General features: G+C 41.7%; 1 protein-coding gene across 6 annotated transcripts in view; it reads right to left on the reverse strand.

Annotated features, from left to right (window-relative positions):
• Window positions 1-22,288, reverse strand: part of CHCHD6 (coiled-coil-helix-coiled-coil-helix domain containing 6) — a 189,268-nt gene that overhangs the window by 47,643 nt on the left and 119,337 nt on the right. For 3 of the 6 annotated variants that reach the window (XM_083602804.1, XM_083602806.1, XM_083602803.1), the window contains one exon: window positions 13,294-13,429. The exons of the other annotated variants lie outside the window; for them this stretch is intronic. In XM_083602804.1, coding sequence (XP_083458930.1) covers window positions 13,294-13,429 — 136 coding nt within the window. The remainder of the gene's footprint in view (window positions 1-13,293; window positions 13,430-22,288) is intronic. 6 annotated transcript variants of the gene reach the window in all.

Here is a 22,288-nt window from a genome sequence, read left to right on the forward strand (position 1 = left end):
AAAGAAGGATATAACTTTCTTTATGTATGCAACAACAGCAGCAAGAATACTTATTGCAAAGTATTGGAAGACACAAGAGCTACCCACCCTGGAAGAGTGGCAGATGAAGGTGACGGATTATATGGAATTGGCGGAAATGACTGGCAGAATCCGAGACCTGGGAGAAGAGTTGGTGGAAGAAGACTGGAAGAAATTTAAAGACTATCTTCAGAAATACTGTAAAATTAATGAATGTTAAAATGATGTTGGATTGAAAATAAGTGGCATTAGCAACAAAGTTAATAAGAATATGCAAAAATGAATTGATAATGGATGAAAATATAGAGTTATAATATGTTAAGATACAGAGTTAAGATAATCGAAAGAGGGTAAGGATTTGCTGATTTGATTATTTAAATGGGAATACAAAAAGGGGAGGTGTGAGGAGGCCAAGGAAATAAGTTAAAGAGTTCAAAGTTACAAAAAACGGATTTGTTTTTAATTCTTTTTTAGCTATTTGTCTTTTGTATTTTTATTCCTTTTTTCTTTTTCATGTATTTTTCTATGTTTTTTTTTTGTATCTTTTTCTTTTTATATGACCTTTTTTCATTTTGTAAACTTATGTTTTTGTAAAACTTCAATAAATATCTTTTTTTAAAAAAAAATAAACTAGGTTATCATGCCTTTTCCTACCCTGTAATGTTTTCTCCATATAGCAAAATCTACAGCGCAATTAAAATCAAAAGTGTGATCAGTAGCTGAGATGAACTTAAAAATCTTATATGGCAGGCATCAAGAACAAGCAAAAGCCAAGGTAAAAAATGTGCAAGATCTGAAGGAGAATCAAAGTTGCCATAGTGTGTTGACATTATACAGTAAGAAATGTCTGTGAGTTGTTCTACTGTACTAACCAGCTATTTAGCAGTTGCTATTTTTGAGTCTTACTAGACTCGTCTTGAGGAATGTGATTTCAGAGCGAAAATTCATAACATTGGTTGGAATAGTCATTTCCTCAGAGAGTGAAATAGATGGTTGGGTGGTCAGGCTCTGATGTTGACAATTTAGTCCCTGTGACTCAGCCCAGACAGGTGGCTTTGGATTTCGTTTATAAACTTATATAAATCTTATGTGAGGACAATATTGATGGCAACTTGCTACTTCTATCTACTCGCTCATATCTCCTTATCTCGTTGGAGGAAAACGTAGCATATAAATATAACATATTAATAAATAATTTTTCAATGCTAACCAAGTAGTTGGCAGTTTCTATTTAGTGAGCATTGGGATTTTATTTGAGAGATGGCATGCACACAAGCATACTTTTGCATGGTTCTTGCTGTTACATTTTGTTACAGTCAGAGAAAGGAGGAAGGGTGTTGGTGGAATGATGGTCTTTGATAGACAGCTTCAGGTCAAAGAGGTAGAGTAATGCTTTTATTTTAAACCACTTCCAGAGAGATTTATTCTGCAGAGTCTTCCTTAGTCTGACAGAACAGAAAGTCACAAAATTTTAAAACAAAACTGCAGCTGTGCAAATTATGCAAGCATATAAATTGCAACAAAATCTATTCAAGACTGCCCAATTTGCATAATTCAATAGAAAGCCTATTTGGGGCTTTGGTTACAGAATTTGCGATTTTCAGAGCAGAACTCCAAGAGCTTTTATCAACAATCTGGGCTTATTATTCTGAAATTAACTATCTGTTTTGCACAGTGTGGGTGTTTCTCATGTATGGCTTTAAAAAGGTTGCATTTAAATATTACATATTACAAGCACTGAATTAGCTATATGCATTCTGGTCAACACAGGGAGAAATCCAAACAAGATAAAAGTGACTGCCAATGAAGTCATATTACAAACCTTATTGACTCTTTCCTCATTACAAAAGATGGAACGCAGAGGGGTAGGGATTAAGCCCTTAAATGGATCCATATTTACATAGATGGACTCATGTCTCGGGACCATATGCTAAAAGGAGTATTCTAAACCACACACCTGCCCCATCCACACTTGTAAGGTATTACCCCAAATCCTGTGATAATACTGTATGATGTTCTACTCACAAGTGGTAGATTCAAGAGAAGGGGTGGTGGCTTTTCACTCCTGTTAAATAAAAGCTAGTGAGGTATGCATCGTATCTCAGGAGAGGAAGAATGCACAGCATCCAAAAGGTATGAGTACTGAGGGTGCTGAAAATACAGACAAGAGAATAACAGCAAGAGGGAACAGTGTTTGGAGAGGTGCTTTCTCTGTGTCATCTTATTTTAACAGGACCTGCTTAACGCATGGCAACACTGGCAGAGGATGTTTCCAGGAGCCTCAGGGCACCAATAGAGACAAACAGAAAATTGCGAGCAGAATTTCCCAATGTGGTTTTCTTTACATTAAAAGCAGCTGTGGATGTCTGTGGCTCTCACCTGTGGCTCCTAGAAGCTATCAGCATGGGACAGCGACCAAACCAGGTGAGGGTAGCCACTGGGTCTCAAACCCTCAGTGAGTTATGGACTTCCCCTGCCTGCAAAGACAGGCTCCGACAGATTGAGCAGACAAGAACAAGTGGGTCAAATGGTTAAGAAGGTAGTTTGTGCATGTCCTGTAGAGGAAAGTGAGGGGCAGATGGGGCTCGCCACCCTAGGAAGGTAACCCATGTAGGAGAAGGAAAACTCTAATCCGGGTATAGGCAAACTCGGCCCTCCAGATATTTTTGGGACTACAACTCCCATCATACCTAGCTAACAGGACCAGTGGTCAGGGATGATGGGAGATGTAGTCCCAAAACATCTGGAGGGCCAAGTTTGCCCATGCCTGCTCTAATCCCTAACCTCTGCTGCTTTGCAGTTATACTCATTCATGAGAAAGGCTTCGGGTGTAAAACCTGAGCAAAAATCTGTACCTGCTGGCTTATGGGACATCCTCGGGAGAAGAAAAGGCTAAGGAGTAAACCCTACACAAATCCAGAGTGGAGTCCCTAAAATGGTTGGATTGCATCCTGTGCACCTCCTTTCAGCACTTCCAGCAGCCAAGTTGATGTCACATGTATTGCTCTGCTTTCCTTTGGTCCACATCAGCAAGGCCATCTTGTCCTCTGGGCAGGCCAGGGTGTCCATACACACTGCCCAGGCTTGCGCCCCAGGAAGGTCACTTTGATGCTGTTAACACAGCAAAAGCAATGCAGGAGGCAACAGCTACACGTCACTAGTCTCTGCAGCCACAGCAGGCGCTGTGATTGTCCAGCAGTTTGACTTCATACCCGGAGCTCCACTCAGTTGTCTTCTGAGGCAGACGGATGCCAACAATGCTTGAGGGAGAAAGAGATACTTGGATCCACACTGGGAGTGGTAGATCTGCATCGTGCCTATGTGAGGAAATGCGTATTTTCCCTATGTGAGGAAAACACACTGGTAACTTTAATGGACAAAAAGAGCTGATGAAGAAATTTCATCTGCAAAAATGTTTAGTGCTAACATGAAGGCCCTAACAGTAACTTACTGGCAATGATCAAAAAGCCTGACCAAGTGCTACATACTAGTATACCTTTGGCTGCTTGTGAAGAGATAACTATTAAGGCTTTGGCTATCCAGTTCTCTATTGTTAAGAGTTTATTCACATGTTGGCTATTGAGAGCTCTACTTTTAATTACTTCAACTTTATAAACAAGAGGAAAGTTGTCTAAGAATATGAACACAGATAAAAATCCTGTTCCTTTTAACAACAGGACAGGGAGTGCAGGATGAGAGAAGAACTGTGGATGATGGGGTAAATGTGTATGAGTGTGTATATATAAAATCTTACATACCTTATCTACTTTTTCTTAACATTTTAATATTTTAAATCACCCTTCAGTGTGTCAATATTATTTTCTATTAGAATAATTTGTATTCACATCATTTGATGGGCTTCAATATATAATTGCAATTAATGCCAGCTAGCTGATTCTTTATTATGATTTATATCCCAACCTATACCAAGATTGAGGGGAGGTACTAACTGCTAGTAAAAGTGAGATGAATCTCTCGCCCCAAAATGTACACCATCTAAATTAGATGGGTACGTGGGGATTTATAAATTGTATATAAAATCCATATTATTTTCCCTTATTCACTGGCTTCCAGTTGCCACATCTAGCTCACATCACTGTTTTGGGGATGGGGAGAGAAGGAAGTGTATACTTATTATTTATCTTAGACACACATATTTCCCTTTTTTGGTATCCGAGGAACACATTAAGTGAAATTCTGATGCCCCCCGTTGGCAGGAAAGAAAATACTGGGGGGAAGATTGTAGCATCAACTTTCTATCCTAATTGCCGACAAGCTGTGGTACACTCCTGATAAATCTTGCAGTCAATAAACTACAGATAATTTGAAAAGCTACAAAAGAAGCAGCACCTCCTACAGCAGCACCATTATCCTAGCTTTTATTTAGACCTAAGAGCAGCAATTTTTGTGCTTGTGTCTGAAATTCGGCAGATATGAAACCAAACCCCAAAGACAACAAAGAAACCCCCCAAACAACAAAGAAACCCCAAACAAAACAGTGAAGTTAGTAGAGATAGTTACAGAATCATAGAATTGTAGAGTTGGAAGGGACTCCGAGGGCCATTTAGTCCAACCCCCTGCAATTGTATTCAACAAGATAACTGCAAGCTCATATTCTTGGCAAGGTTCTTTGAAGTAGAAGTAGATGGAAATGGGCAATATGAGCCTGATTCACATGAACCCCCATGCACATAAAGGACCAGGATCATACCCATCTTGCCTCCAAGCCTACATCGCGTCCATGTCTTGAACTGTGATCATCTCCCAACATTGGATGGATGGATGAAGAAATGACAGACTCATGGATAGGGTCTAGGAATGTGGCACTCCTTGCATCTAACCTCCGTCCAATATTGAATCCAATGCATGTACATGAAGCCAGTCTGGAGTAAAGAAGTATATCCAGGGGTTGAGAAGGGGCACAAAACTTCTGCATTACATACAGAACCTACAACATGGATGGCAAATCTGCAGCTCTCCAAATGTTCCTGAATTCCAACTCCTTTCATCCCTGACTGCTGGCCATGCTGGCTGGAGCTGATGGGAGTGGGACTCCAACAATATTTGGAGGGTCAGATGTTTCCTATTCCCTACTCTACATACTTTGTTCTGCATAAATAAAGTGGTTAGTTTTAAAGTTACTGGATTAAAAGGAACTCTGAATTTGACTCTCCACATGAAAGTAATTTGCCTGTCTTTGGGCAAGAGGCAATATTCACACTCACAAATTTGGATTCCTTAAGAAACAGCCAAATGAAACATAGACTTCAGATTTCATTACATATTTCTGTCCTATCTGATTTCATTACCACTCTCCACCCTAAGGTCAAACCAGCTTACTATGACATCTACAGGAACCATACATCACCCTGTCAAAACTGATGCAAGTCCTTTCAAACATAGTGTTGTAGTTGAGCCAGACTCTCCCACACTTACAATGTCAAACAGGATTTGTGTTTCTTTGGGTGTTCACCTTAGGTTTAAAGGACTTCTTTGGCCATCCCATTGAATCACTAAGCTGAAGACCAAAGCCATTCCTGCTACCTTCAGAGCCCATGCTACTAGTTTATTCTTTTAGTCAGCTGACTTAATCCTTGTTCTTGGGCTTGCATCTAGTGGGCTGGAAAAAATGTAAGAAACATCCTTGTCCCAAGATACAGACTCATGCAGGTCCACCTATGGACACTGCCAGATCCTAAAGGCCCATAATTTGCAGCGAATAGTAGAGTAGTCGTGATGGACCGAAATGAATTTTGAGAATTCGAAGTCATTGCCATCTTTGCCTTCAAGGAAATAAATTCCTTAGTTGGGACACCACTACAGATAAGCCTCTATAGAAAAAGATACACACATTGGTGGGATCACATGTATGACCCTCTGCTGATCTTATGGCTGAGGTTGGCTGGCATGGAGAGAGGTGCTTTATCAAATACTTAGGCCCAAAATTGTTTCAGATTGTGAGCATCCTGGACAATATACTTCAGGTAAGATCTAATCAAAGAGTAATACCATTACACCCCACAATCTGGACAACATATTTTTGTTACTGTAATTTAGAATTGCATTAGTCTCTCTCTCTCTCTCTCTCTCTCTCTCTCTCTCTCTCTCTCTCTCTCTTTTTTCCTGCTGCCTACACATGCTTAGCTTGTGATTTAGAAAGCCTCTTTTTACATGTACTGTGATCATGTCAAGGGTCATTTAATATTTATTTGTGCATCTGATTCTTCCTAGACAAATGTAGAATTTTACAATTATCTCTGTTGAAATTCAGGTTGTTAGTTTTGATGCAGTTCTTCATCCAGGCAAGACAATCCTGGATAAATTTTCTGCCTAATGTGTTAGCTACTCCACACACATTAGTGTCATTTGTAAATCTGTTGAGCATCCCTTCAAGCCCTTTGTCTAAGTCATTTATAGAGATGTTAAACATACAGGGCCCAGGACATTATCCAATAATAATAATAATAACAACAACAATTATTATTTATTTATTTATACCCCGCCCTCCCCAGCCAAGATCGGGCTCAGGGCGGCTAACATTAGGTATAAAAACAATTGATTAACTTAAAATGCAGCCGCATTTCAGTGGAAGCCCAGATGAAAAACTGTTTGGGGGGAGAAAACGTCAAATCTTCACCAAGGCCAAGTATCCAGACTGGTCCTACATGGGCCAGAAAAAAGCCAGGGAAGTCCCCAAATAGGGGTTCCATCACAGAAGGAAAAGGAAAGAGGGAGAGGGTATCAGGCTGATTCCAAGCCAAAGGCCAGGCAGAACAACTCTGTCTTACAGGCTGTGTGGAAAGAAATCAGATCCCACAGGGCCCTGGTCTCATGAGACAGCGCGTTCCACCATGCTGGAGCCAGTGTTGAAAAGGCCCTGGCCTGGCTGAGGCTAATCTGACTTTCTTAGGGCCCGGGACCTCTAGAGTGTTGCTATTTATGGACCTTAAGGTCCTCCACGGGGCATACCAGGAGACACGGTCATATCTCTGCAATTTTCTGAAAAGCCTTGATTAGCACTGTTTGGGTACTGTCTACCTACCAGCTACAAATCCACCTAACAGTAGCATCATATTTTTAGTTACAGATAGGTAGCCGTGTTGGTCTGCCATAGTCAAAACAAAACAAAAAAATTTCCTTCCAGTAGCACCTTAAAGACCAACTAAGTTAGTTCTTGGTATGAGCTTTCGTGTGCATGCACACTTCTTCAGATGTGTATCTGAAGAAGTGTGCATGCACACGAAAGCTCATACCAAGAACTAACTTAGTTGGTCTTTAAGGTGCTACTGGAAGGAATCATATTTTTAACAACTTGTCACAAAGAGTATCACTGGCGACCTTGTTGAAAGCTGTGCTAAAATCAAGATATACTATATCCAGAGCATTCCCCTGCTCTACCAGGCAATAAATCAATCAAAAAAGGAGTTAAAGTAATCTTGCATGACTTTAAAAACCATTCTTTTTCATAAATGTGCACAAATTGCTTAATGATCTGTTCTAGAAACTTTCCAAGTATCATTGTCAAACTGAACAGTTGGTGGTTGCATGGATTTTGTTTTCCCCTTTTTGGAAATCAGGAACATTTGCTTCCCTCCAGCTGCATGGCACTCCACTGTCCTCCAATAATTTTCAAGAGAGCCAGTGTGGTGCAGTGGTTAAGAGCGGTAGTCTCGTAATCTGGGGAACTGGGTTCGCGTCTCCGCTCCTCCACATGCAGCTGCTGGGTGACCTTCGGCTAGTCACACTTCTCTGAAGTCTCACAGCCCCACTCACCTCATAGAGTGTTTGTTGTGGGGGAGGAAGGGAAAGGAGAATGTTAGCCGCTTTGAGACTCCTTCGGGTAGTGATAAAGCGGGATATCAAATCCAAACTCTTCCTTCTTCTTCTTCAAGAATTATAGACAATGGCTCTGAGACTACAGATGCCAGTTCCTTTACATCCTAGAATGCAATTTTTCAGGCCCTGAAGAATTAGGGTTCATTTTGAGAGGACATGTACTCTTGCACCAACTCTGTCTGTCATGACTACAACTCCTTCCCTTCACCATCTGATTTATTTATTTTTGCCAGATTGAGAACAGTTTCCCTCATGAGAGAAGACTGGGACAAAGGAGGATCTCAATAGTTCTATCTTGTCATCACCCTGTAACATTTCTCCACCATCTCCTCTCCTGACCAGACTGTCACCTGGCCTGTACATCTGGGACACTCCCAATGTGCTCAGATTCCTTTAGATCAGGGGTCAGCAAACTTTTTCAGCAGGGGGCCAGTCCACTGTCCCTCAGACTTGGTGGGGGGCCGGACTATATTTTTTGGGGGAAATGAACAAATTCCTATGCCCCACAAATAACCCAGAGATGCATTTTAAATAAAAGCACACATTCTACTCATGTAAAAACACACTGATTCCCGGACCATTCGTGGGCTGGATTTAGAAGGCGATTGGGCCGGATCCGGCCCCCGGGCCTTAGTTTGCCTACCCATGCTTTAGATAAGCTCACTTAAACCAGATTTACATTATCCAACATAGAACAGACAGACATTGCATTAACATAGTGTATTTTTCCACCACTAATATGATATTCAAACAATATTATTTGAATCCACAACAGTAGGAGATGCCACAAAACACTCAGGATTTTTGAGCTCCATTTGAATTAAATCAAAACGAGGGAAAAATTGTCTTCTTGATGACACTGATTAAGTCTCCGTTCCTACTGAAATCCACCCACTCACAGCAGAGATTGCTAACGCCGGTTTAAAGGTGAGTGTGTGAAAGTGGGGAGGGAGAGGAACTAGAATAGGACTGTTGCCTTTACTTCTCCTTCCCTCTCCCTTCTGCCATCTTGACAGATTTTGCTTCCCACAAACCTATCATCGCAGATGGTAGGATGGCCCAGGAAACCTGCCACAAGTTTTTGAATAGTAGGAGAAAAGAAGGAATTCATGGCATATTTTTGGCTCCTTGAAATGGCAGGTTGTGTGTTCAGCTCTGAATTTCGTGGTCTTTTGTGGCATCCCTGCAAAGAATGTATCTGATCTCACCCAGTTACCTGCTCAATAGTTGCCACTAAGGGAAGAAAAACAGAATCCAAAACAACAAAAGATTTTCCTGCCATCTTGCTGTCCCCCATAGTAAATCAGTATGAAATGCCCTTCAATATAACATCCTTCTACTAGTTTTGTTGGAGGTGGGGTGGGGAGGGCTCCAGCAGGGTTTATGGGACATGAAGTAGCCTAGCCTAGGAGTTGAAGTGTGTGTGTGTGTGTGTGTGTGTGTGTGTGTGTATCCCCTTCAAGTTAATAGGATATTTCAGTGCCCTCTACTGTTACCAGTCACTCAGCTTCCAATTTACTCTATAATAATGTCAGGTTGGGGCTTCAGGCTGGCTGGCAGCTTCCCAGCCCCCTTTCTCAAACGGGTTGGAGCGGCAGCCTGCGAATATGCAGAAGTTTAATGCAATCTGTCTTCTTTGGTAATCACATTCCTCCTGTACTGTGTGCTATAAAGATGTATTGGTAAATGCATTTGCTAAAGATATACTTCCAAAAGAGAAAGTGGGGGGAGGCTACAAGCCTGATTTACAGGAGCGAAGGCTTGCATATCGGAGGTTTGGCAAGGGATGAGGCGAGTTCTGCTTGGGGGGAAAGGATTGTTCAACAGCAGTGCAGAGCCTGCTTTACTTTAAAGTCATGGAAGAAAAAGAAAAGCACACGTTTGGGGAGCTGGGGACTTCATAAGATACCAGAGAAAAGCCCTTTCCCTGGCAGCCTTAACCTTGCTGATTTGCAGACATACAAAGACCTTCTTTGTAAACAGGAAGGGGGGAAATCCACCAGGACTTGCAACAGCATTTGAGCTAATATATCCTGACAATTTCCCCATCTCCTTCTGTCGGGGCTTCTTCTGGGAGCTGGTTGGCAGTTTGCTTCATGTTATACTTAAATCAGGCATACAGCTCCCCCCACCTCTCACAAATTTAATGGAAAGGAAAAAGGTTCTCTTCAGACACCCTGAGCCTCTCTCCCTGTCAGGTGACTGCCCCCACCCCAACGAAATCACCTGAACCTGCCTGCAAGCACATGTCTCTCCTTTGTATAGCTGAAGTCCCATGATCCATGTCAGGATCCAAGGAAATGCTTGGTCAGCCTGCCATCATACACCGAATCAGATTATGCTCTAAACCTTTCTTCTCCTGCACACTGGAAACTTCACAGCATATTTTAAATCCTTCACCAGCCTGAGATTATTGGAATGCTTATGGGAGATACATTCTGTGCTCCTGGTCTATGCAAGCCAAAGTGCCCCAAATAAGGTCGATTTCAGGCTAATCCATCCCAGGCTTTTACTATGACTATTTGATATGGGAATATGAATTAAGATTGCTTTGGCTGTGTCTCTGCACTGGAACTGAGACACCGAATCCTCCAGTCTAATTTTGAAACATCTACTCTCAGGATCACATCATATGCATTTTTTTTTCTGACCGAGAAATTAATCTTTGCATTGGGAAAACACATGCACCTTTCAGTATGTGCATAGCACTGCAAGCATCTTTCAGCTGTGCTGGAGTGGAGGATATGAGATCAGGACACCTACCTCGTTGTTTGTGGATACAAAACCAAAAGACACTTATACCACCATGCATAGGAGACAAAGTTCATGTATCACAAGAATGCCAGCAAAGGCAATCAATTTCCCAAAAGATAAGGGGTCCTGTGGCATCTGAAAATAACTAAGCTTATTGCCAAGGCTCCCAGAATTCTGGGACCCAATGCCGATCTTTGCATGTCATGTTAGTAACTGGGCCTCACTGAAGCACAAATTGGACTAGAATCGCCTCCCCTCTTCTCTTCCTGTACAGCTGGGAGGACTTCTGCCAAGTTTAGTTTTCACTTTTAAAGAATTTTGGCTTGGTGTTACATGTGAACCATGAACCTTAGTCCAGAACAAACTCTGGCTAGCTTAACAAACCAGCTCTTTATAACAATGGTTTAAGCATACCTTATATCAGGCATGGCCAAACTTGGCCCTCCAGCTGTTTTGGGACTACAATTCACATCATCCCTGACCGCTGGTCCTGTTAGCTAGGGATGATGGGAGTTGTAGTTCCAAAAACATCTGGAGGGCCAGGTTTGGCTATGCCTGGCTTATATGATAAATAGTCCTCATGTTCACAGTGTAATATTACTTACCCACATCATGACATAATTGCTATGTTTCTCCACCCCACTCCACATCATTTGATTGTGGGAGCAGTGAAGCACACATCATCAGGGCAAACACAGGGTGATATTGTGCATATGGGGAGCAAGGGAAGCTCATGACATGGGAAATGGTGGTTAAAAATCAGTAACTTAAAAAATTTAAATTATTATTTTCTTTTAAATTTCAGCTTTCATATGTTTCTTTAAAATTAAATGGTTTAATATGAAATTCAAACTTAAGGCCAACATATAAGTCCCAGTTTTGTGTTTTTAAACTGTGGCTAATAAAAACCAGAAGCAAACTGTGATATGATATCCTGATTCTTTAATTAATGATTTATATTATAGCTTGATACTGCAAGTCAGAAGCTGGCAAGCCACAGCAGGTACTAGAACTGGTGTGATTCCTCCTTGTACCCATTGCATTCCAATTTTACATCCAAATACCAGAGATTCAGAAGGTGTTGAGTTCTGAAATATTTTTATTTGTGACTTACCAAACAGCATAGACATTCCACCTCATGGAAAAACACTATTTTGCTCAATAGCCTTGCTTCTAGACCCCAGGTAGATCTCAATGTTATGCATGTTTACTTGAAAGCAAGTTTCATTTTATTCAGCGAGATGTATTTTCAATAAGGGTCCATAGGACTGAAAGCATAGTCTTCAAGTATGTGATCTCCTTGCAAGTGTACAAAGCCTCATCTATAAACAGATATAATTTAGGCATGTGGCTTCATGGCTTTATGTTACTAGTTCCATTTGGTTGCCGTGTGTATTAATTGTTAAAAACCCCAGTTAAAAATGCATGAGTTTCAAAATGGGAAATTTGATTTAAACTGATAATTTAAATTGGTCTTTTTTCTTGGTAGTTTAAGCCATGATTTAAAGCTTGATTTAAAATCAATCCCCCATGACAATGGGCTGTTTTTTTCAGCGTAAGTCCATTCCTAATATAATGTCCAGTTCCTTCATAAAAGCAGAAGGTTGTTGGCTCTGTGGGTAAAGTTGCATAACTGGAAACTCATATCATCCTAAGAAGCAAACCATTTGGTCTTTATTAAAGGATATCCTATTATCTCAGCAACAGCAAAAAGACCCATTCCCTTTGGAGACACAGAGACAATTATGGAGTACCAAAGCTGATGCAGAAAACAATGCTGTGTTCTAGTGATTTTTTTTTTTTAAGGAAACTGTGTGTTTGGAAGATAAAGGGCATGTTGAAGAATGCACAAGTCCAAGCAAAACCCAATAGCAGCTGGTTTAATAATATCAAATGTTGTCCAATTTGCCAAAACCATTCAAAGTAGAAATTATCAAATGAACAGGTCATAACTTTAAGCAGCAAATGAAGTACTGATTTTGGTTTCAGGCCAAAATTAAAGACCAAATGTGAAGCTCACTGAGTAGCCTCGAGTAAGACTGTACCTTCTTGGCTTAATTTACTTCAAAGGGCTACTGTAAGGATGGACAGAACAAGACTTATTAAGTTTCAGAGTGGTACAGAAGCTATTAATAATACAAGCTTGCTATCAGCAGCTTATTCCATGAATGAAAGCAATTCTCTGTGACAGCCAATACTTTCAGTACCTCAAGCTTTCATGTGATTGTCAAGACTACAGTGATCCAGTAGTCTAAACCGGTTTATTTTAAACTATGGTTTAATGTGCACAAGTGCTTTGCTCCTCTCCTACTTCTGATTGCACCACACAAGGGAGGAAACGAGAGCAAAACAAACCACACACTAACCTGGGCTTGTGGTTTACTTCGTCCAAACACATCAGAAGAAGTAACTCAGGGTTTACTACTCCACCCCCACCGGGCAAAGGCAGGAATAGGGGGAAAGCAAAGCACACCTGTATATTAAACAATAATTTATTCTAAATTATGGTTTAATTTGTATGCAACCATATCCAGTATGTAAATCAGCCCTCCAATTATCAGTGCTTGGAGCTGCAGGAAGATTTGGCTCGGGGAAAGGCCTTTTGATTGATCATGCCCACACCAGTAATGAGAAAAGAATATTCACCTGGAGTAAAAGTGAATCTGGCAGGGAAAATGTAGTTACCTTTTGTGCTAGCCTAACACAACGCTGATACTCCTTGACCAACTCTGAACAGTTGAGGACTTGGTGTTTGTTTTCACCGTAGCATGTCAGGATAGCTGCCTGAAGGTTTGCACATATAGGTTGTGTGTTTCTCCGCCTGTAGGGACAAAGAAAGAAAGAGAGCCTTGTGACTGTCCCAGCTCATCAGTGCAACCCAAAAAATGGTGCTGGTGATGCGAGTGCCATTGGTTCAGCCTCACTCTGGACAATCCAGAGTTCCCTCTTTTTAACCTGCAGCAGGCTCACTGGCTAGGCCCTAGCTTCAGACCTGGAGATCCCTGGCTCAAGCTCTGGAGTGCCTATGTCCATAGCAGTGGTGAGCAACATGTCTCTTCCTCCTCCTCCTTATACATACCAGGTTACCGAAGGGCCATAGCTCAGTGGCAGAGCACATACTTTGCAACAGAGAAGGACCCAGGTTCAGTCCCCGGCATCTCCAGTTTAAAAGAATTTTCTGGAACTGGGAAGGCTTCTGCCAGAGACCTTAGGCTACAGAGAAGCAGCAGGCAGAACAGACCTGCTACCAAGCTAGATAGGACCGGTAGTCCAGCTCAATATAAGGCAGCTTCATATGTTCACATACACATACATTGCTAATCCCTTCCCCTTGATAAGTAAGAAAACCCCCCCAAAAAAGATTCTATCATGCAAAAGGGTGTCAGATTCCTGAGTGGACATGCTACTGTTCCAATGCGACATCATAAGCAGCAGAGAGAACTCAAAGCTGAAATTGTTGATCTAACAAAAACAGGTAACTTGTCCCTCAGGTAAGCCTCCATACCTGAGGCCTAGACAGTAGCCAATGTTTTTTCCAAAAGGGATCTGGGGGGGGGGGGATCAGGAAATTGCAGGTCAGTTAGTTTAATGCCTGTCACAGAAAACTAGCGGAAAGATTAGTCAAATATAAAACAACCACGCATATAGAAGAACAAGTCTTCCTGTTCCTGTATTATCTGTAAGCTGACTTGAGTCTCTGTCAGGGAAAAAGGTGGGGTATAAATAACTATATAATAATATATTTTTAAAAAAACAAAACAAAATCCTGAAGCAGAGTCAGCAAGGCTTTTGCAATGGCAAGTCCTGTCTCGTTGACATATTACAGCTCTTTTGAGACCGTAAACAAGCATATAGATGGAGGTGATCCAGTTGATATTAGTGTACAGTGGTACCTCAGGTTACATATGCTTCAGGTTACAGACTCCACTAACCCGGAAGTAGCACCTCGGGTTAAGAACTTTACTTCAGGATGAGAACAGAAATCACGCGGTGGCGGTGCAGCAGCAGCAACAGGAGGCCCCATTAGCTAAAGTAGTATCTCAGGTTAAGAACAGTTTCACGTTAAGAATGGACCTCCGGAACGAATTAAGTTCTTAACCAGAGGTACCATTGTATTTCAAATGGAGGGATGCAGAAGGTGGACCCACCCAAGCATCACTATTAGGACATGTGCTTTTAAACTTATTCACAAACTTTCTAGAGTTAGGGGTGAGCAGTAAAGTGGCCAAGATTGCAGTAGATACCAGATTATTCAGGGTTGTTAACACAGAAAGAGATTGCAAAGAGCTCCAAAGGACCTTTCCAAACTGGCGGCTCGTCCACACTTCACTTGTCCCACACCTAGAAAGCACGGATCCTGCCACTTTCCTCGGGAAAACCCACTCTTTAATGCTGAATGTTTGCTCTGATTCAGTGGTAAAAAGCAGGTTTTCCTGGGGGAAAGCAGCAGGACAAGCTGAGGTGTAGAAGTACCGAGTGAATGGGTAGCAAAATGATAAATGTAATTCAGTGGAAACAAGTGTAAAGCGAGACATGGTGGGCCAAAACAAATCTTAATTTTACATATACGCTCATGGGGTCTGAGCTGGTGGTGACTGACCAGGAATGAAACCTTGGGGTTATCGTAGATAGCTTGATGAATACGTCAACCCTGAGTGTGGCAGCTGCAAAAAAATGTGAATTCCATTGTAGGGATCATTAGGAAACGAACAGTAACAACCTTTTAACTGTAATGTGAGTGGGAGGTCACCCCTAAGCAGCAGCCCCCCAAAACTGGAGGGAGCTCATCTTTTTCCACAGGGATAAAATACTATGAAATACCTTCCAGAACCTTGGAACAGGAAAGAACTTAACAAGGAGCTTCAGAAACTCATAAGGTTGGCATTTTGTTCTGTCGCTGAAATTTTAATATCGTTCTAATCATCCGAATGAGCCCCCTGGAAACAATACCAAACAGAACTAGGTCAGGAAATACCACAAAATCCCTCAATTCATTGGGAAAGTTAAGACTCTTAAAATTAGGTTTTTAACTCAGAAAGTTTGTTTTAAAAATCTAGCAGAACATTTTATAACTTCAAGAGAAGCTGGGAATGTGATGTTTAATGTCAAGGTCAATGATACTGCCCCTATTCTATAACCATCTGATTTGTGATCTAACCTGATAATCTGTAAGATACAAATGGTTCTTTTTTTGCTCTTAGCCTGGGTTTCACCCGCCTGTTATTCAAGAGAGATAAGCTTCAACTAGAAGTAAATCTCTCTCTCCTATCCGCCCTCTCTCCTTCTGAGAGCTCTTTCACCTCTGACATTTTGTGCTTGGAAACTTAAGGCCAGGGGTCAGCAAACTTTTTTAGCAGGGGGCTGGTCCACTGTCCCTCAGACCTGGTGGGGGGCCGGACTATTTTTTTTTGGGGGGGGAAATGAACGAATTCCTATGTCCCACAAGTAACCCAGAGATGCATTTTAAATACAGGACACATTCTACTCATGTAAAAACATGCTGATTTCCGGACTGTGTGCAGGCCAGATTTAGAAGGCGATTGGGCCGGATCCGGCCTCTAGTTTGCCTACTAGAACCTCTAGTTTGTCTTGCTTAAGACAGTAGTTGCTTAAGACAGTAGTTAAAAGCTGGAGTGTCTTTTTTAAAGCTTACCTAGCTTACTATGACCTTTGTATGGCAGTGACTTTGGATTGTATCCAACACTACACGCGCTGAGTTCCATTTGTGCAACAGGATTTCTCCCTTCTCTTCCAAGGCACCCTCAACATCTATTCCAGAGTGTCCTCCAAACTTCTGGAGGAGATTTTGAGGGTGTGCAGGGGGTTACAGGGAGAGGAGAGGACTTTCAGCTACGCTAGCAGAAGTTGCAGTGGAAGAAGGGCAGCACTGGAATGCAAGCGCTTGCTTCAGTCATCATGTGCTTCTGCAGCCTTAAGGGCTTACTACTGCAACATGCAGCAGGGGGACATCTATGGGGAAGTTATATTTGATCTGTAATGCTGATAGCTTTACATCTGTTGCAGTCATGAAGGGAGTTTCTGCTTTGCAAGTTTCTAGTTTGTCCTTTCTGGTCTCCTGTAGAGTCTTGCAGACTCTGTATAGAACATGGCAGTTAAGGTTGTTGAGAGAGACTCATAGTCTTCTTACATTCAACGTATTCCAACATCTAAGCCACTTCACAGTAATAAGGGCAGTGATGGCAAAAGGATGAAGGACTGTTCCAGTTCCTGAGCTTGACATCCCCCTGCTGTAGTGCCTCCACCTTCTGATCGCAACTCATCAGAGAACCAAGCAAACATTCACCTGCCAGACGTATATAAACTCGTGGCTTCATTCTGTCCTCCGTAGGCATGGAAGCTACTAACCCATTTTTCTTTTGGTTGCAAACAGGCCTTGTCATTGTTATGTAGTAATGAAGGACCATGAGCTCCTTTTGACTAAAGTATTGTGTGGTTTTAATAAAATCAGAGTTGGGAGGTGCCCAGTGAACCACCTAATCCAATATCCTGTCCAACAAGCCACCTAATCTATTCTGATGCTAGTTGTGTAGATGTGCTATACTACTTTGTGCCTTAACAGGAGCCGGTAAAACACCTGCCAAGGTTGAATTATACACATCCTTCCATTTTGTATAACTCAGAAGATCTGTCAACAGACCACTCTTTCTCAAGCTCCCATCTTGCCTGTTTGGAGGCCATCTTGGCAGCAGCATCCATGTGTCGGTCATAAGTGATGCTGACATCCTAAACATCAGTTTTGGATGGAATACCTTTTTGCCCCACACACCATGGCTCTCAAGGGAAAGGGCTTTTGGCAGGATTTTCCTTCCACCCAATGACTGACCACCCATTTAGCATTTCCTCATGAAAAAGTAAAACATCCATGTCAGACCAGGCACACTCTTTTCATCCCAATCCTCGTTACAAAGCTTCAGAAGCAGAAGTGCAGGTCACCTGCGTTTCTGCTGGTGCTGCTTTTGTTTCTTCTCTGCTATCAAGCAGAAAGGAAGATTGAGATCCTAAATGGTAAAATCTTCCCTTCCTCCTGTTACCAAGTCAGCTAAATCAGAATTTTGCTTTTATTTTATTCAGCAGAGCAATGCCGTTCTATAAACAGATATTAAGTCTTCATTTAGTAATTGCTTTATATTGCCCTTGAGGAATATAGGATCATGAGCCACTGTGGCCACTTAGAATGGCTTGGGCAACCCAGTCAGATGGATGGGGTATAAGTAAAGAACAACAACAATGTAGATTTAGACCTACATAGTTCAAATCCCTATTTAGTAATGAAGTTCACTGTGGGACCTGAGGTAAATCACTTTTTCTCTGCTTACTCTGGCTCTTTCGGCTGTTGCAAGAATAAAAAAGTGGCAACCACATGCATGCTACATTGATATCCTTGGCAGAAGAGCAGGATGCAAAGGTGTCAAAATATAAGGAAGAGGTTGTGCCTTCATGGATCTACAGGTTTCTTACTGACAGCCACCCCTTGAGATAAGCACAGAGCAAAAAAGTGGTCTCACTGCATTTTGATACACCGAGTTACCAAATCCTGAAATCCTCCCTCCCTCTCTCCACGCATTCCCTTTATTTAATAAACGAAATCTCATCAACTTATCCTTCTTCTATTATCACTGCTGACATCAATCTGATAATATTGGCTTGGCGTGGAATCATGCTATTATATGTCCTCCTGATATTTAATTTAAGAGAAACGTCTGCAGTGGGGTGAATATGTGAAGCAAGCTTTTTATTACTGGCAGCAGTAAGGACGGTGGGAGTGAATTAGACATTCATCTTAGTCAGGGCCAATGTAGTTGCTCAGAAGAGGTTCTCTCTCTTTTTTAACCCTCTCCTGAATGCTTAGAGGGGACAGGTAATGGCGAGTCTAGCAAAGGGCTGCATTCATTTTTCTCAGGAGATTTGTCTTGCTGCATAGATTTAAAATGCGGGGAGGTAGCACAAAGCACCTTGGAAGTGAAAGCAAGAATCTTCACAATCAATTCCCAACTACTGCATATTTGGAAGTGCTAGTCAGATGGTTCTATCAATCAAGAACATGTCGCTTCATCCCAACATACACAGAGGCAGCCTGTATTTGCAATTTCTGGCTAAAACTAATTTGTGGCAACCACGTTTTACAAGAAGAGGAGCCAAGCTGCAGCCACAAGACAGAGCAACAGTTGCTTGCCAGAAATTCTGCCAATTGTGCTTGGCAGGCTGCCTGCTATGGAAAAGAAATCTTGGATTTGGGCATAGGAGACAGGGTGGGGAGGGGGAGGAGAGAAGTGCCAGCTCCAGGAGGAATAAAAGCCCAAGGGTGTTCAGCACAAAGGAGGGCTAGACTGAAAGAACACTTAGCAAGGGCTTTTTTTAATTTAGATTCGTAGAGGACAGCCTGCAGAAGTGCTGTTAATCGTGGCTGAAGGATGCAGCATTTTGACACATCTCCAAGGAAGGGAACTCCTGTGATGAGCACAAGCTATGGGGTGGCAAACATTATGGGTGGGATTGCTCATCACTGGGAGGTTATGCTCTGTGGTATGCAAAAGGGAGTCTTACACAGGCAGGGATTTAATAATGCCTTAGTGCATGCCATTGTTGTACATACTCTTGCCACACAGTCAGAGCTCTCCCTTCTGTAAACTGCACTAGCTGTATACCTGATAAATGGAGCTCAATCTCCATTAACCTGAATACCATAACTTGCACTCATAAGAAAAGAGGCTGGAAACTTGGTTTTCATATGTAGTGTCACATACTTTTTTTTCTACTTGCAGCATAACTAATCATAAACTAGAACTGCATGTGCTGCAGTTAAGCACGGCACTGAAAGGAAAGCATTGTACCCTAATACCTCATGGCAAAAGCACCCACATCTCTCAGTCTTTCAGCACTGCAGGAACTGCAGCAAGTGTTGTTCATACATATGGGTGAGGAGAGAAGTAGCCAGTTACAAATGATCAATAAATCAGTGCCTGTTTTCTGAACTGTTTTCAAAGCCAATATTTTGTCAAAGGCATTTTTGTTGTTTAGAAAAGATGTCAGAAGTTCTGTATGAATTTCAAAATATGTAGGTGCCAGCTCTAGAATGTAGGTCTAGATATCCCTTGGGAGACACTGGACTTTGAAACTGGACAAGGGCTTCACAGTGTTCTTCAAGTAAACCAAAATAATCAACTGAGGGACCTAAAGGTTAATGGATTTTCAGGGACCCAGTCATTCAATTCCTTGATTCTGTACTAAGATATAAACACTCAGAGTGAAGGACAACTAAGGACATCATATGCAGGAACAAGGAAACCCCATGAACGAAAAACCAGGTTTTGGTTAACAAATTGTGTATTAAGTAATGAGATCGTGCACAAGATAGGGGTGATGCCTTTTGGAAGTCTGTGGGAACAATCAACTGAGAAAAGTCTCCTTCACAATTTGAGTGCATTTAGATGGAAGCTTTCTGGTATTTCCAACTAGGCAATGTTGGGGAAGGGGGCAACCTTCTCTCTATCCCCATCCCTTTGTTCAATCACTGCTCCCCTGCTGGTCCATAGCGTTTCTTATACAATACCTTTTTGAGGTGTGTGTGTGGGGGGGGGAAATGTCAACTGTCAATGCATGACAAATGCCTATGAGTCTAGTTTGTCATTTGGTGAAACTAGTGTGATTATTGGTCAAATTCTGCCACACACACATGACAAAATAGACATATGCATTTGTTGCATACTACAAGTGAAGCTGGCAAACTGTTTCCCAGCACATGACAGAAGTGTTATCAGTGTGATGTTGCCTTAAGTGGTAAAAAAAGATTATGGCTACATAAGTGTTCTAGGGCTGAGTCTAATACTGAAATCAGGTTGCAGGTGAAGCCCTTTAAACAAGGCTCATAAAATATTTAGCTGGATGCAAGACAAGATAGAAGACAATCCAAACTGTTTCCATGAACTGCTAATCATTGGCAATTCTGACAGCAAAACAGCGAATGCTCTATGCTAGTGTTTCTCAACTCAGGTCCCCACGTTATTGAACCACAACTCCCATCATTCCTGACCATTGGCTAAGCTAACATACATGGTGGGCTTGTAGTCCAAAAACATCTGGGGACCCAAGGTTGAAGAACATTGCATAGTATATAGCATCTCAGAGACACTTTGATGTTCCATGGTAGAGATAACTCTGCAGGTAAACTCTGTTTAGAAATGTGCTCTTTTCATGTCTTCCCAAGAGACTGCATCACCTGGAAACTAAGTGTAAATGGGGATGTAAAAAATTCAGCAGCTGTTGCAAAAAGAAAGCCTCAAAGAGAAACTTGATTCACAGCTCTTCTTGATTCAGCACTAATTTAATGTAGAGACTGCAATGGACCTTGTCATAATACTTGACAAAGGCTATAGAGCAGACGGACCTTTTGTTCCTCATTATGCAAAGTTAAAGATAGAAGCGTGTCAGCACCCTTCTTCCCAAGAGTCTCCCAACTGGGCAAAAAGAGTCCATTAGCAATCACTGTTGGTATAAAAGCAAAGCTGAATGCTACAAGGAAGTCTTTATTTTCATTTTTACACAGAATTAAAAATCCTATCTGTAGACATTCACGCAGCAGTTCAAAACTGGCAGGGTTCCTACATTCTTATATTCTTAAGAGGAAAAGAAAACTGAAGCTTATTTATTTCTATGCCATAACAGCATTAACAGAATCTCTCTACAGGTCTACAAGCATCACATATTATTAAAGCCAAAAACAGTAAGTTCCTAAGGCTGACTAGCAAAGATGAGAGACCTAAAGTTAGCAACAATATGGACTCAAACTACGTTGGAAGTCAAATAGGAGTGAGTCAGAAACTTGTTGTTTGAGAGAACAGTCTGAATCACAGAAGGAAGTTGGCTAAAATTCCACAAAGCAGAGAAGAAAAACAATATAGCAAGCAAGGAGACAAATGGCAGAGACATCCTGAAGACTAACTGTTTGGTTGAGGCTTAAGCTTTCATTGCCAATAGCCTACTTTGGCACTTGTGTCTGGGAAGGCACACATGACAGAGGCTGTGGTACACTGGATGATGCATCAAGTTAACACGCCACAAACTAAAGGGAACAACACCACATCTTTTGGACAAAGTACTAAATAGGAACATGATGCACATGTTTGTAAGGAGGAATGGAGTGAGCAGTCACATCAGTGCTATTATTCTAGAAAAAAAGATGCTCATTATGTTCTCTTATAATGGCAATGGCACCCACCTGAGAGGTGGCAAAAATGAGTACCAGTGAGTTCTGGCTGAAAAAAGCCCTGCAGTCACTGTGGATGAAACTGAACATTAGTCCTATAAATGCCATTGGCAAAGCATAGACCACCTCCTCACCTCAGCAAGATACATTAAACAATTCAAAATGCATACTTAAGGGTGGATGCCCTCCTTGCTGCATGGTTTTCATGTGTATCTGGATACTCATCTCCAGAAGAGGGATGGTCACTGGGATATACATGCAACACCATGTTGATGGTCTGCATCTGTAGGTGATACACATTTCAATGTGGATCCTGTTTAAGCTGTGGTTCCTGATCTGGTAAATTAAAGTTATATAGAAGCTTGCTTCTGTGAAATGAACTAGCCCTTAGCTGAACTAGCACGCTTGTATTGTTGCATTGCGCTGGTAGTTTCATTTCCTACCAGCAAAGCATGA

The sequence above is a fragment of the Podarcis filfolensis genome (assembly GCF_964270895.1).
Source record: "Podarcis filfolensis genome assembly, chromosome: 2".
NCBI classification, from domain to species: domain Eukaryota; kingdom Metazoa; phylum Chordata; class Lepidosauria; order Squamata; family Lacertidae; genus Podarcis; species Podarcis filfolensis.